This window comes from Numida meleagris, chromosome 12, assembly GCF_002078875.1.
Source record: "Numida meleagris isolate 19003 breed g44 Domestic line chromosome 12, NumMel1.0, whole genome shotgun sequence".
Classification (NCBI taxonomy): Eukaryota; Metazoa; Chordata; class Aves; order Galliformes; family Numididae; genus Numida; species Numida meleagris.
In genome coordinates this window covers 7,905,191-7,921,441 of record NC_034420.1, presented here as the reverse complement: position 1 = coordinate 7,921,441, position 16,251 = coordinate 7,905,191, and the positions used below count along the sequence as shown (strand labels likewise).

Below are 16,251 nucleotides of genomic sequence, written 5' to 3'. Positions count from 1 at the left end.
GGGAAAGCAGCACACACCCCGCCAGGAAAGAGGCAGCCACCAGTAAGCTGCAGGTTCCCACCACCCTCCCCCCTGCACTGGCAGGCCCGGGGGGCTGGGGCCTGCTTTGATCCTCTTGGTGCAGCCCTGCCCCAGCACAGCCCATGCATGGCTCCTGCCTGGCTGCAGCGCAACTTCGAGGGCCTCACGGCTGTTACGAGCCATCAGTGATCCAAGGCACATCTGCGTGGCATGGCCCTGCTCCCACCCTCGACTTTGGAATCAGCTCAGGCACCAACGCGGAGCTGGCAGCGAGGGCTGAGTGCGGGGCCTGGCACGTGCAGCCCAGGCAGAGCTCCCAGCCGGGCCCCTTGCTGCCCTTGTTTGCATGGTGACAAGGGAGAAACTAAACACAAGCAGGGCAGGCAGCTGCCGGGACGCGGCTGGGCCAGGCTGGTCGAGCATCCTCTTACTGCTGGGGCACCTCTGGGGGTGCTGCGGTGACAGTGTGCCCCCAGGGGAGGTGACAGCCAAAGTTGTCCCCTGGCCCTCACCCACAGCTGGCACAGCACTGCGTACACAGGGCCGCCATGAGGTGCTTCCTGCAGGGCCTGGCTGGGAGGGAGGGAAGGGAATGGACACAGGAATACACAGAGCACGATTTCCCTTCTGCACCACCTTATTCAAATAGAGGGGTGTTGAGTGTGGGAGGGGACTGTGCCTGTAGCCTGCGCCTGTTTCTTGCAGTGAGCCGGTCAGCCTCGCGCACAGCTGGTGAGAGCCAGCCCAGCCCTTCCCCATTTCACACAGCACTGAACTGGAGCCAGGAGCAGCAGCAGGGCTGCAGCAGGCCCCACTCTCAGCCCTGGGCCTGCAGCTCCCAGCAGGGCCATCAGGCCCAAGAGGAACGCAGCAGCTCCATACCTGCCCTCAATTAATGAGTGACCTACTTAGAAATCTGGGCTAAGTGGGATGAAGGGAGCTGGAGCTGGCTGCTGGGGGGGCATGGCCCAGAGCAGGAGCGTCAGTTTGGTACAGGACAGAGAAACTCATTCCTGTTCTGAATACTTTAAGAAACCGCCTAAAATTTTTTTATAGTTGGGGAAGAGAAAATCGTCCTAGGAACAAGGTGCTGAGCATTTTTGCTCTTGCAAAGAAGTACCACAGGGAAGAATTTGGTTCATCTCACAGATTAAGACATGGAATGCTGGGGACTACTCTGCTCCTCCTGATGCAAGCTGAGGCAACATGCAGCTTACTCTGCTCAGTTCCATCTGAAAGGAAAGCTCTGCTATTTCCAGGGACCCAGGAAAGGAGGGGGCTGCTTTGAGTGGGCAGCAGGACCGAGCTGCATTAGGTAGCAGAGAGAAAATGGTCTCTTAAAGACTTCATTCTGAAGCTGTGTGTGAAGCACCACACATCTGGCTGTGCAGCAGGCAGACAGCACGCAGCCCCCAGCTCTGCCCATGCCCCATGCGATCCGTGGCCGCAGTGAGCTCCTGCAGCCAGGCTGGTACCACGCCTGCTGCACCCAGCCTGGCTGCTCCCAGCAGCAGGGGAAGGAGGAGCACACGGGTTAACCCAGAGCTTCAGAGCTGGCTCAGGAGCAGACATATAGGTCTCCAGAACAGGGCAACACCCTGAAGAGGCCAACCGTCAGTTGCAAGACGGCTGACGTGGCACTGGTTCGGCCTTCAACTCTGAGCAGAGACTGAGATGTGGACTTCAGCCCTCTTTCCCCGATTACTGCAGCAAGAATGAAGGCAGCCATGATCCATAGGGCAGGCTGCCCAGCCCTCTTAGACACGGGATTTGGGTGCAAACATTTCTTTCCTGCAAAGTGCTCCCTGGGGCTTAGATTCCTTCCAATCCCACAAAACCCCTCTTACAACACAGATCCCAAGCACCCTCGCATTCCCCCCAAAGACCACAGCTCATCACCATTAACAAGCACCAGCAGCTGGCAAGCTATTTAGAGGAGCAGGACTGCTCCCAGCTGTTGACCACATACACAGTGGCTTCCTCACCTCGCTGCCCTGCCAGCACCGGAGCTCAGCCCCCTGCAGCACAGCACGTGCTCTCTCCTGCTGTGTGCTCCACAGAACCCAGCACCTTGTCCTTGCAAAGAACTAAGCTCATCTGTACCCCACTTGCTCTTTGCATTTCACCTTCTTCCTGCAGGTTGCGGCGGGCAGGGAAGCTACTGCAGATGGGACATCTGATATGCACCATAGCCCTAAGGGATGGGTGGGGAGCAGGCGGCTGCCGAGCCCTGAGCCTCTCACCAGGAAAGGCTGAGCGCAGCACAGCTCGGATCCTGCGAGCAGTTTGCATGTCGGGAAGCAAAAAACAAGCCACTTCCAATCAACATCACGTTGCCAAGCCTGAGCTCTGCCCTCTGGGAACCGGCTGCCAGGCTCCGGCAGAGCTGCCATTCGTAGCACTGACGCAAGCCCCACTGTGGGGAGCCGCCCTGCTACCAGGTACCAGGAAGGTCAAGGGACGCAATAGAGAGAGCTGTCACTAAGAAGGAGAAAGGTCATTTAGCAGAGTGACTTACAGCCATAATCAGTTTATAGGATTTGTTAACAGCTTCAGGCGAGCCAGGCAGGAATTTGCTACAACCATGTCAGGCGGCCTTAGCACAGAAGCACCTTCCCACGCCTGGGGTGCAACGCAAGCAGGGAGGGCCTTACTGATGGTCCTAGGCAGGCCATTGTACCACGAGCCCACCTAAGAAAAGCAATCAATAAATACATCCTGTGCAGCCTGAGAGAAGAATGGTTTCAGCTAGGGCACTCTGCTTTCCTCCTCAGAAGAAAAGGGTCTCGGGGAGGAAGGAGAGCGCTTCCAGGATGTGAGTCAGTGAGAATTCCTGGCCGTGCCTACTCTTGTAACAACGCTGCAACAGGAGCTTCCTGACCTTCCACTTGCACAATGCGAGTACCAGCCCTGAGGGCACATGAATATACCCTGAGAAGTGTTTGCACAATGAAGCCGTTAGCAGGGCTCGCCCCACCAGGTGATCCCAGCTCAGACACACCCGCTGCAAACAATCCTGGCAGCACCAGCTGCCGCCATGCCAGCAACCACTGCAGAGAAAGAACCAGCTCAGCACAGGGCAGAGCAGTGCTGATCTATTTGCTGCCCGAGTGACTTTCTGTTAGCTCAGAGGACCCACACCTACTACTTGATCTCTATACTGCCTTCCCCGTTGCCAGCCCCATACCTGCCTGCAGAGCTTGCTCTTCTGTGCTCGGCCCAGGAAAAGCCCTAGCTACAAGAAGATCTGGCAAGTGCCCTGCATCTACCATTGCAGAGGCCAGCTGGCTTGGTCCAGTTGCGGGCAGGCAATGGCCAACTGCTTCTGAATAAGGAGCCATCTACACGAGCCCCAAGCTGGTCCTGAGGTCAGAGCACTGCGCTTGTGGACAGCGGGATCTGCAAAACATCGCTCCTCACAGCTGCATAACGATGAGCTCAAGGATCTTTAGGATCACTCATCCACACTGCTGAACAGCAGTTACCAGTTGGTGTACAAGCACCACCAGGCCATGGAGCAGTGAGAGCCAGTTGGGCAGCAGACCAGGCTTTGCAGAAACCAACCTCACACCCTGCAGGGTTCTCAGCTGAGCACACCTGATCACCCATCTCATTCTAACAAGTCCCACTGCCCTTCCCCCTGGCGCTGGGATCTGCCAAAGCCACACACCAGTGACTCGTTTATGGCACGAGGAAGGGAAAGGCAAGGTTTGTTCCTTGTGTCCTTGGCCTCGTAGACCACGAGGCCCCACAGCACACTGCTGAGTCACACAGGACCACTGCCCCACCTCAGCAGGGACGCTCAATTGTGCGTAATGAAGCACATGCCCTGTACTTACAGGAACATAAAAAGATAAGGCCCTTGTTTATCATAAAACATGGACTTTGATAGCAACAAGGGAAGCTCAAAGCCAGTCTACGCAGTGTGATAACGTGCAATCCTCAAAGGTCTCCTGATGATCTCAAATTGTTTCTGGCCAAAAAAAGGCCTGAGTCTGCAAGCTCGCTATGGTTTCATGGCTGGGAGAACTGGGAGCAGCGAATGAAGCAGGAGCCGGCTCTCTGGACCACAACGAATGCACACTGGAGTTGTTTCTGTGCTATCCTGCAAACTCAGAAGGAAATCAAGTAAAGCCAGCTGCTTACAAAGTCAAATTATAGTCTTAAAAGGATTCACACCTTTAGTATCGAGCTCTGCAAAGCAGCTGAGCTCACTGCGGATCCTTTAGGAACACAGACTCCTTCTGGCCGCAGCCTTCCGCTAACGTACGACCTCTCCTCTGCGGAAAAGGAAAAGCAGCCCCAGCCTATTTTGAAAAGTTTCATTAGCAGAACATCCCCGTACCCTGGCACAACAGTCGGTCATTCTCTATTCTTTGTACGCAGACCTTGTGCAACCCCCTCCCCCCGCCCCCTTCCTGTTTAGCCCTAGATAATAAGGATTACATTAAAGAGCAATTTCCACATTAGAACACACCATGAATGCAGTTGTTCCACTCAGGCCCAATTAGGAGGGTGGGCACTTCCTCTGCGTCGTCCCTTGCCTCATGTTTCCAGAGGCATTAGCGCTCAGAGCAGACAGCTCTTCCTCCCAGCCCACTTTTTCCTTTTGTCTGGAGCCTGCAGTGCTCATAAACTTGCATTATGACATCTAGCTGATATGAAATCATTATGATTTCACTGTGACTAAGTAAGGAGCAGATGGGCTGACGAAGCTGGCCAAGCAACAGATCTCCTAAATTGAAGAACGCTGTCACGAGAAATTAAACTATTATGTAAAAAAGCAGCCTAGGATCATGGAAAGAATCCTGGCTGGAAGGGACTGCAGGAAGGTACCGACACCAACCTCCTGCCCAAAGCAGCAGCAGCAGGCTTAGGCACCTTCAGCTCTGCTGCATCCCTTTTAGGAAAAGCACGGCACACAGAGCCACATCCAAGTTGCTGGAAGCAGCACACCTGAACCAGCCCCACAAGGCACCAGCAGCACAGATCAATGCGTTACACTCGAGGAGCAAAGAACAACCCAAACCCTACAGATGGATTTCAACAGAAACCAGCAGAAGGTTAAAAATCTAGGATCACGCACACGGGACAGGTTTGGCAAAGCTAGCAAAAACACTGATAGCTTTCAAAGACTGACACACAGTATCACACATGCCCATGTGGGAAGCCGGGGTTTGATTTCATCACTATCACCAACACCCAGCACTGCCCAGAACAATAGGCAATGCAGGACAGCACTCATCAGCAAGGGTGATGTTACTGATAGATGAGAGCTGAAGCAGTCTTCCGAGTGCCTTTTACATGGGAGAAAAGAAATAGGCTCTTAATTGCTTGCAACAAGGAATGGTTTAAATAGGTTAAATAATTATGAATCAGCATACCACGGCACACACTCCATCCTCCCACTTAAGCAAGCCTTTTAAATGTGGACTCGGAATGCCTCAGTTGCTATAAAGAAGTTAATAAATTGCTTTAAAACGCTGTACAAAGCTTAGGAAGATGGTTGAGAACATGCTGGTCACAGAACTAGTTTTGTTCTCCCCATTCCAGCACCTTCCAGGGAGCGCGAGGTTGTAGTTCTTGTACTTATGGCCATGGCTGTAATAAGTACTTGTGAAGGGCCTGAGTTTGCTTGCAGATATTTCACTTTGCATCAGGATAGCAGATAAGAGTAAACCTCTCAACACAACACCTTTGCAAAGCTGCAACCAGAAAGTCAAGATCCACATAGTTTTTAATGCTTTGTTTTAAATCTTCCTTACAAACCAAATAGATCATACAGCAAATGAGTGTTCAATATCATCACAGCATCTCTTTGAGAAGGGTTGCCATCTTGGTCAGCATGTCTGGCGAAGGCTGGCTTTCCGCAACGAAGCACGACACAGCTGACAGCTTCAGCTCACACCTCTGTGTAGAAGTAAACTCTATTAACACACCAAGTTTTAAAGACTAACTGGACTCTGCGCTCTTCTGTATTGCAAGACTTGCAGTAGCAAGAACTACAAACCAACGCATTCTGACACGCCAAGCATTACAGGCTGTTCTTGCTTACAGTGCTTATTCAAGGACAGTTCCGTTTTTAAACTTTGATAACCCTCCTAGAAGTTATGAGTAAGTTTAATGAACTGAGGAAATGATTTCTTCTCCTGACACCAAATTATTTCCTCTTATTTTTGAGCATCGTGTGTCAAATCAAGAGAAGAGATACCAAACAAATCCAGTCATCCACTCTGAAACCAGCTGCCAAGGAGGCGTTTCATTGATGTGTCTTCCACCTATGCCAATGCATGCTGTCAGATGTATTGCCTAGACATCTGAAATCTTTATAAAGAGTTAGCATAGTCTTCTAAACACCAGTTCTTAGAAACATACCAGTCTTCATATGAGGCATGGCTTGTAAAGCATCCACAACTGGATGGGGCGATAATCAGAACTTTAAAAATACCCTAGCCAAAAGAATGAGCTACATTTCTTTCACCTCCCAGGTAACAAAAGAATGCTCTTAAAACAGCAGACAGGTTTCCAAATATGCAGGGGTATCTCTGAAGCCTGGCAGACTTCCACCTCCCTGTACTCCCAGTTTATCTATCCACGTGTTAATTAGCGCACAGAGCTCTCCAGCTCAAGTTTAGCATCTTCTCAGAGCAGATCCTTCTTGGATAGGGAGTATGCATAGTGACTGCACAAGTGAGCAGCCTTGATCCAGATTACAACTCTAAGATGACAGAGTGCACAGTGTAGTTATTATGACCTTGAAGAGACAGTTTTCAAAACAAAAGATTTTTTCCAAACAGTAGAAATATGAACTGTGACCAGAAACTCGGTTACATGCATGGAAACTGTCTAAAAAGCTAACATACAAACAACATTTACACAATAGGCATCTGGCAGCATTTTCAGACATTTTTTTTAATTTATTCTGACATGCTATAAAGGAATAAATTACACTGTTAAAGAATTACCAGCAATAAAATTATTTCTGTCTTTCAGCTGGGCTAGAATAGGAGTGAGAAGGAAGACAGCCTGGGGCAGTAACCAATGTGAACTCTGCATGGCGTGAGGCTGTCCCCGAGAGCAAGAGGAAATCCGGTCATACCCACTTCACAAGAACTTAAAAGAAAATGCCTTGGTTTCAAACCACCCAAATACTCCATCGGAATTTTTCTCCAAGGTAGCGGTCACGGGTCAGTCCAGCCGGGGCACGACACGGCAGCGCTCATGAGGCTGCCAATGCTGGGTCTGCAAAAGATGCCATTTCATTTAAAAAAAATCCAATCTTAGTATCGAGGGCTGGGTCTCAAACAGCAAGTTATAAAAATGCAGGACTGCCCCTTCCCTCTCAAGAAAAAAATACAAAATTTATTTAAAAACAAAATGAGGAAGAGTTACAACACTAAGTCTAAAATGATTTAGAAAGAAACATGACTTCTTTTGCTTAACAAATGGCCTTGAAACCTGGTTTAAAAAACAGGGTGATGCAGATTTCTCTTGAACTGAATTAACAAGGCAAATTAAAAAAATTTCCTTACAGAAACAGGTTTTAGTTTTTAATGAACTTGTAAACAAAAAAGCTCCCGCTTCAAAATAAAAACAAAATCCCAGATCATATAGATGTTTACAGTGATTACATTTATCTAAGCAACTTACATACAGGTTCAGTTGTAAGATGTTAACTAAATTTCGTGACAAATATGCTGTTTTTCCTTTTATACCAAGAACATTATAGAGTTAATGCAGAGTCCTAAAGATTATCTAGTAGTCGCTAAGTTTCTCTTAAGTCTTCACTTTAGATGCTGTTATTTCTAGCACAGGTAAGCAGGCAGAGTCTTTCATACGCTTAAAAACTGGAATCTTTGGTTACTACCATGTCAGCTGGCTTGGTATGTTGCACATAGAAGCCAACAACTTTAAGAATGTTTAAGTGTACAACTTTCAAAACCCAGGGAGGAATAACCAGAAAAGAGTGCACAATTGTGAGCATTTACAATTATCACAACTGTTGCCGAAGACTGTTCATGCCATTCTTCCAAAAACAATGAGATCTCATAAGCAGTGTAGTTCAAAGTAAAAAGGTAACAAAAATTGGCATATGCACAATTTTCTCCACTTGTGTGTCAACCATTAGTTAACTTTTCCACTTGAAAAAAATGCAATAGAAAACTGGACACCATGTTTCACTATCTCAGTAATATTCACAATTACAGCTGCTACAACTCAGAGTGCAGCATCTTTGACGCTGCCCAGAGCCAGTTTATACTGATATTAAGTTCTTTACACCAAGTAAATGGTTGCCCACAGCCACTGGCAAGTGTACGTATGAACTAAATTTCTAGGATTTGGGGAGTGACAAGTCCTGCTCCGATCTGCTCTGCTTTGTCCATTCCTCTCCATGCTCAGAAACCTGCAAGATAAACACAAGGGCAACTTACTGATACAGGATGAAAGCGAGAAATCGCCTTTACGGTAAGAAAATTAAACACCAGGTATGGTCACAGGGAAAAGTGCTGTTCCACCTCCAAATTTTGCAGAGGTCTTCACGTCCTTTTCCAAAGCTCAACCGGGATTTGCCATCATCCTTTAACTCAAGCACATGGCTCTCACTCACACCTACTGCTGCACTGGAATAAGGGCTTTGGCACCAGCTGGATGCCGCGTTACTCAAAAAGGAATTCAGACCAGCAGTTTGAAAGATGTATTATTGCCACTAGGAAGCAGGATGTAATTTCATAGGATTGTTTTCTACTTGTCTGCAATGCCTCACATTCATATCCTTGAAAGTCAAACTGTCATCTGATTGCAGTGGTGCTCTTCAGACACAGTACAGCAGCGACAAACAGAAGGAAAAGAAAATAACTTACCTTCCAGTAACTGGTGCTCACTACACGCTCAGATATACGATGCTTTGGGCAACCAGAACAGAACCTTTACAGTGCCTAGAAACTCAGATTACCTTGTGTCCTTGGAAGGGCTAGACTAACAGATGTGACCCAGAAGGGGGACATAGAAAGCAATTGTTTACGAGTTCCGAACTCCAAGTGACAAGTTGAACATGTCATGGAAAGGGGAAGTAACAGGAACACATACACAGATCTCAAAGAACCAGTTACTGCAAGCTAAGCTAGTCTTATCTTCATGAGACTGCTTACATACCCATTTCTGATGACTCAGGTAGCAGCGCTGCGCTGTAAGAGGTAACAGGAATCTTAACTGAAGACTACTGAGCAAGTTTCCACACTGGATGCCCTCCAAACAGCACTGTATTCTCTGAATGCATTAATTCCTTTGAGCAGCAGCTTTTTTTTTTGCAACAAAATCATCTTCAGAATAAGCTCCAAAGCTGACCTCAGCTACAGCTTGTGCTATCATTCAGAAAGAAGCAAATGTAAACAAGCCTTAAACATTGCCTGACACTCCATCAAAAATACATCTGGGTAGCAACCATGAAATAGCTTTAACTCTTCCAGAATAGGTTACAGGTAATTCACAAGAGATGCAATGGCTTTGTTCGAATCCCATCTTAAAATACCAGAGACTTCTCCTTATGCAACACTAGCAATTCTTAAGAAAAAAAATCCTGCAGCAGAATCAAAACAATCATTCCTACTGGAGTGCAAATTCTCACAGAAGCCTCAGTGATTCCTTAGTTCCACTGGGATGAAGCTGTTCACAGCCCTTACTTGATTTACACAACTGAGATATACACTGTTTTTCCATGTAACATGCTCATCTGTGAACACAGATTCATCACTTGAGCCACTTTCTCCATCTAAGCAGCCAAAACTAACTGAAGGATGGAGGAGTGTGTTCCCTGCGTGGAAACAGACTGACTCACTGCTCAGGAGCCCGGACATATCAAACGAAAATGGGATCTTGAACCTGAGGACAAAGGATATACTAACAAATGATATGTTGCTATTTGCTTTGGACTAACAGTCTTTACTGTGCAGAAGTCTGGAAAATTAAGTCACTTTTGAAGGGTAGAGTATAATGCTCCAGACTCTAATCTGACAACTGATACACGGAAAAACATGCAGATAATGCAATACAGCTATCTCTGGCAGGGCTTCTCCACAGTCAGACAAGCATCTAACTCGGCATACATAGCTATCAGTCACTTGGATCACGCTTTTGCTCAACTCAGATCCATTTCAACTACCTCAAGAAGCCAGATTTGTATGGGCCAAAGTAACGACACTCAGAACCAGAGCAGACATGCTGCTTGCCTTTTCAGAATAAGTCTCTCAGCCTCTGAATTACAAGTGTTTGGCACCACTTCCTTCCAGCAGCAGGGAACACCCTTCTTTGAATCAAAAATAAAAAACCACAAGTTTGTCATCCACACGTATCAGATTATCAGTTGAATAGCTGCTCTTCATGGTCAACTCTTAGAAATAAACCATTTCCAAATCCAGTCTGAATGACTGAGCAGCATGCATCGTGCTGTTAAGAGCACTCACTGCTCATCCTGCTGGTGATGGCTCCTCTCTCCACTTCCCAAACTATTTTATCCAGAACTTGGAAGGCAACAACACCACAATCGCTCAAGGCAAGTTGCTTTTAACTAGAAAGCCTCAAATTTAATGTACTCAGGCAACATAACGCCCAACTTTGCAAATATCAATAGGGAACTGGATTCAACCCGTAATGAGCCTTGCAAGTCCTACTACCACTACGTGGACATGTTCCCCACATGGAGGGCCAGCTCAGATCTCCTCATCTATCCAGAGTGTTACCCCAAACTTTCACGATCACAACAGTATACGTGGGCTGCTCAAATCATTTTAATATTCCTGTAGCCACAGAATTATTTAGTAGCTGCAGAAACAAGCAGTGAGAAATGTTTAGTTGTCAACTGGCTAGATCTCACAAAATGAATAGTCTGTTCTGAGAAACACTGCCATGACCAAAGGTATCCAGTGAATGTTAATGGGACTGCTTGACAGGCTATAGAACTCTACACTGAAGTGAATTAAAAACCATCTCTCAAATGGAATGACAATTTATTTTGGATCATGACTGTTTCAATCAGTTTTATGTCTGAGGGAAGCTGACTGTAAGCACTGTTACAAATCGCACCTGAACTACTGCACTGTCAAGAGATTGAGCTGAAGTTCCCAGAAGCAGCAGGGAAGCACTGTTCAGTTCACCTCTCCTGAGATCAAAACCAGCTCATCTTGCTGTTACAAAAGACATTGCACAGAGTTCCAGAAGGCAGGGACGGGAGGAAAAAAATACTAAAGGCCACTGAAGGGTCTACCCTGGAGCCAAGCAGAATATTCAGCCGGAATAACCAGTAAGACTCAGTGAAATGGTTTAACATGAAACAGAGTTAGACAGCCAGGAATATCTACAAATGAACACGCTGTCAAAAGACATCACGAAAATCACTGGAAACTTGACTTTTTTACCCCCAAGATGCGCACCTCCAATAGCACTTGCACATTATTCTGTAATATTTTAATCAATGAATGCACCTGTAAATTGCTATTTCCAGTACTCTTGTTGGACTGGCTGTAGTTACCAAGTGGGTAAAATTTGATATGGTGAAGTCCTTTAAGCCAGTTCAGGACAGGCTTTACTACAGCAACTATAGGAGAATTTAACTGAACTCCAGAAGAAAGTAACCACGTATTATTTCATTAATCTTCAAAGTGACAGCAACATGAGAGTCATGCAACTTCCTGCTTGAGTTTAGCTGGCTCCAGATCTCCATTAACAGGCTACATTCCTCACAAAAATGCACGTACGATTCTTGTAAGCTAATACCTTTCCTTTGCTGAAGAGATTAAGCTAACCATTTTACGAAGCTGGAAGTCTTCAGATGTTTCACATACACAACTTTAGTGCTTTACTGACATTACAGCTTGATCAATCTAAGGATCATGGACCTTTTCTTCATGATGGAGAGGAGGGAATTATTCCACTCAGAGGCTGCTACACCAAGAGCCAGTGAAATTCTACCAGGAAAACATTTCTTCCACAGGGCTCACGACCCAAGGACAGTGCACAGTGGGAAAGATCCATCAAGAACAAATGGTCTTTGGGTTCAGTCATAACACTGCTTGTTATTCACGCTCATCACTCAGCTGCAACTTCACATTCTGCCACTAACTCATTATTAGGAAGTGGGAGCAGCTAATCATTACAGCCTTTACTTACAGTGTAGCAGTTGACCAGAGATCTCCTGAGCCAGGCAATTAGCACATTAAATGTTAGAATACTTCACCATCAAAACAGTATTTCAAATGCATATAAAACTTGATTTTCAGGACAGCCATCAGTTTACAGACCATCACAACCTGCAAGACCTTCACTGTGAAGAACAGCTGTTGGGAATAACGTGCGTTTTTACTCAGATTACTTCTTCCTGCTGCAATAACCAACCTTTCCACACATTGAATAGGACCGGCTCCCACAGTGGGTTCTGAACTCAACCACAGCTTCCTGTTCCAGGAAATAATCTATGCCTGCTGCGTTATCACCAGCTCTGCTACGCACCACGGTTTCAACCAAGGAAACTGGTTCACGGTCTTCAGGGTTGTAACAGCTGTCTGCTCCAGCAAACCAAGGAATCTGACATTAATTATATCCTACTGTTTTTTTTTTGTTTTTTTTTTTCCTTCAAGAAACTTCCAGACTGAGTCTTGGAAAGATCACCAAGAAAGGTGAAAAGTTACACCTGTGGGTAGCTAGTTTGACTCAAGCTACCTGGTAAGGTTTGAATGCTGCCACAATACATGAAAAACAATGTTTTGAGAAGCTCTCTGTGAACACTTCTGCTTTTATTTGACTCTTAAGCCTATTACATTAGACTAATAACTGTATATAAAATACATATTAAAAATTAGTCAAGACAAGAATGTACTGGAGTAGCAAGCAGTAGCAACATCTCAGTACATAAACCGAGTCTCTCTATTTCATCAACCCCATGACTTCAATTTTATCCAAACCCACTCCTGAGTAATCAGTTTCATGCTAGAACTGGCTGTAATAGCTGTAGCAGTGTTTCATTCTAGTGGCTTACTAGACTAACACTGGCAGAAGTACTTGAAAAAAAATTTAAAGCCTACAGGATGTCTAAAAAACTCTTAAGAGCCTCTTCAGAACGTAATTTTTAGCTTTTACGTAACTACATCTTGAACATTACACAACATTTTCCCTTGAAACCATAACCTAGAAACATTAAAAATAGTCAAGAAACCTGAAAACCCACCCAAACCATCCATGTACTTCAGAAAATTGTGACGTGGCAGTCTGCAGCAGTTCAGGGTTACTCCTCAATTTAGGCAAGACATTTTGAGCTCACTGGTCCTTTAATTTAACTGTGGATCAAATGTCTCTATGTAAACCCACTGGAGGAAGCCAGATCATTCACAATTTTCTGTTTGCAATGTTTGAGGCGTACAGAACAGCAGCAAACCCACAGCACTACAACAGCTGGAACAGAGTAGAACCCAAAGTCTCTAGATCCTTGCCTAGTTGATGAGAATTATCCTTTAAGAAGTGTTAGGTCTAGGATTTTGGATTGCATGATATATTTATACATATATAAGTATATGTATATATATATATAAATAAAAATAAATAAAAATGTCCCATTCCCAACACCAAGTCAGTTCCTTGTTTTTGGAAAGTGGTTAATGTGGGAGCAAAAGATGCAGTGGTTAAAATGACCCAACATCCCCAGAAGAAATGATATGAAGAACAAGGACATTTTGGTATAAAGTTAGTAGTCAAATTCTCCAAGGACGTCTTTTTGTTTTTGCTTTTTAAATTAACAGCCAAATATATATTTTTAACCACCTCCTTGATCTAACACTTAAATCGCCAACATCGTCCAAATTAGTGTAATTTTGTTTCCTGTAACGTCACTTGGTTCTTGGCTACTAACCTTTCATGTTACTCTTGGATTTGTCAGTTTGCTTGCCTGTGGGGGTTTGGGCCTGCTGCCCCTGCCCACTGGAAGAGGCTGCCTGCTGTGCTGCTTTCTGCTTTAACATTGTCCAGTCGAATGTGTAGTCATATTGGTGGTTCAAGGTCCTAGAAAAGAGTGAAATACTTTACTACAACATCATAACTACCTTGCTGTTAATGTAGAGTCTTTGCTGAAAACCCAGAAATAGAGATTAATTCTTTTTGTAAGCTGCTTTGGAGATTATGAATGATACAAATGCTAAGTATTGCTAACCTAAAGGGATTCTTGAAGTAGCCCAAATACCACCAAGCAGCGTTTTCTTCATTGTTTATGCAAGAGTCTACATTTGTATAAGCAGCAACCCAGATTATTGCTTTGTCTGAACCGTGAATCTCAGCCTTTTAAAATACATAGAGTTCCATAAGGAACTGCAGTATCATCAATCCCAAATTTAGTAAATATGTTTTCTTTAGATTCTGGAAGCTTGGAGACTCTTAAAACATCAGTACTAGCTCCTCTTTTCGCAGACACTACTCACTCTGCAAGGCTGGGTTTGTGTTCTGGATTCTCCAGCAAACTCAAGGAAACAGCACTATTCCCATCCTCTGCAACCAATCTCCTAGACACTGCTCCTATTCTCATCACCAACTGGCAAACACCAAAAGCTTCACACAGTTTTACCAAGGGGTCAGCTTCTCAATTCATTTGCAACAGATTCTGAAGCACAGGTTCACCTCTCTAGCATTAGTGGTAAGATCACACACGTCTTAAGCAAACGTATCTTTACCTTCATACATAAACATCGCACAGAATTTTTTCCAGGTCTTTCAAGAAGCAACCATAATCACTTTTCAAACTCTGAAGGAAAGAAGTCCCAGAACTCCCTACACTACAAACTGCAGCTTTCTGAAGTGCAAGTTCCAGAGTAGTTACTGACTGGTACAAGTTTCTGTACTTCTCCACTTTGAGACTGACCTGAAAAGAATACGGAATAATTGCCTCAGATACATGTAATCTGGTGCCTCTTCAAAACGCAGGCCACGACAGTAGTTCAGATACATGGCAAATTCTGCAGGGAATCCCTGTAAATCAACAGAGTTAATCAAGCCATGACTTGGAACAAAGAGCTTCATACAAACCTCCAAAAGGCAAAAAGCCGCATAGATAACAGAAAAAAACTGGCTGAAGATTAAAATCTGAATTCCACCCTGCCTCTAGTTATTCCCTTATCCTGTATTTCAGAATGCAGATTTGATTAGCAAGTTACCAGGTACACATTTTTTCCCTCTGATTCATTACTTGATGTGTTATTTGCAATCATAAATGCAATAACCAAAACTTTCAACATTTAAAGCAATTAATTAAACCTAGTTCACATTAACTAGACCTCTAAAATATGTAGCCCTAGTAACTGCTCTCACAAGATCCCACTCTTGTTTTCTTGATAACCTGCTCAAACGTAGTAGTGGATGTTTACCACCAGTAAGTGTGAAGACTTAAATCATGAAGACCTCGACCTCTTTCAGAGATTCTGCACTCTGTGTTACATATTTCTGTGTTTAGAATGTGTTCAAGTCTGCACTTGAGTAGGTAATTGTAAATACACAATGCTATGCTACAAGAAAGAAAAGATGGTGTGCAACAGCTCGGCAGTTTGCAAGGCTGCTGGTGCCATTTTGATGTGCAAAATGATGTCTTCTCAAGGACCTTTGTCAACCAGCGTATGGCTGCACAGCCCAAGAGAAATCTTGAGACCTAAATAAAATCACTGGAAAACCACTGTTCTGTGACACAGCTCCGAAGATCATCGACATCCAGTTCTACTACAGGCTGCACATGAGCTATAGAGGAAAACCAAGCAGGTAAAGGCAGCCTATATACTTCTGCTTTGGGTTCATTTATCCAAGAGGGTACATGCTGAACGTTTGCTATACGAGTTTAAAAAATGAATAAGCCTCTCCAGAGAGAGGGAAAGCTCGCACAGCTGACGGTCACCAGCAACTGCAATTATGGTGGCATGAGCCATCCCAAGAAACAGCAGTGAATGCCTGCCCTGTTCTACAAATTCATGCTCTTGTTGGGTGCCTGAACACAAGGAATCTACTGACTGCCAGAGAAGTATTATTCAGCAGCAAATGCTACGTGACATTAATACACTTGGCTCTAATTTTAAAAACAATAAAGAAAAGAACTTCCATCTCATGGCATGACATCATTTGGAAACTCTTACCTTACACAAAACCTCAACAGGAGTGGACATTTTCTTTTCACTAATCTTTTCATACTTTTGCTTCTTTGTTGCAGCCTGTGGA

The 16,251-nt window shown here is 45.1% G+C and overlaps 1 protein-coding gene across 4 annotated transcripts in view; it reads right to left on the bottom strand.

The window, feature by feature from the left end:
* CSNK1A1 (casein kinase 1 alpha 1) overlaps window positions 5,741–16,251 on the bottom strand; it is a 33,000-nt gene continuing 22,489 nt past the window's right edge. For 2 of the 4 annotated variants that reach the window (XM_021410226.1, XM_021410229.1), the window contains 4 exons: window positions 16,170–16,244; window positions 14,915–15,021; window positions 13,916–14,064; window positions 5,741–8,425 (listed from right to left, as the gene is read on the bottom strand). In XM_021410226.1, coding sequence (XP_021265901.1) covers window positions 8,418–8,425; window positions 13,916–14,064; window positions 14,915–15,021; window positions 16,170–16,244 — 339 coding nt within the window. In that variant the 3' untranslated portion in view covers window positions 5,741–8,417. Of the gene's footprint in view, window positions 8,426–13,910; window positions 14,065–14,914; window positions 15,022–16,169; window positions 16,245–16,251 lie in introns of those variants that run through there. The other 2 variants (XM_021410228.1, XM_021410227.1) reach the window with 2 other exon arrangements.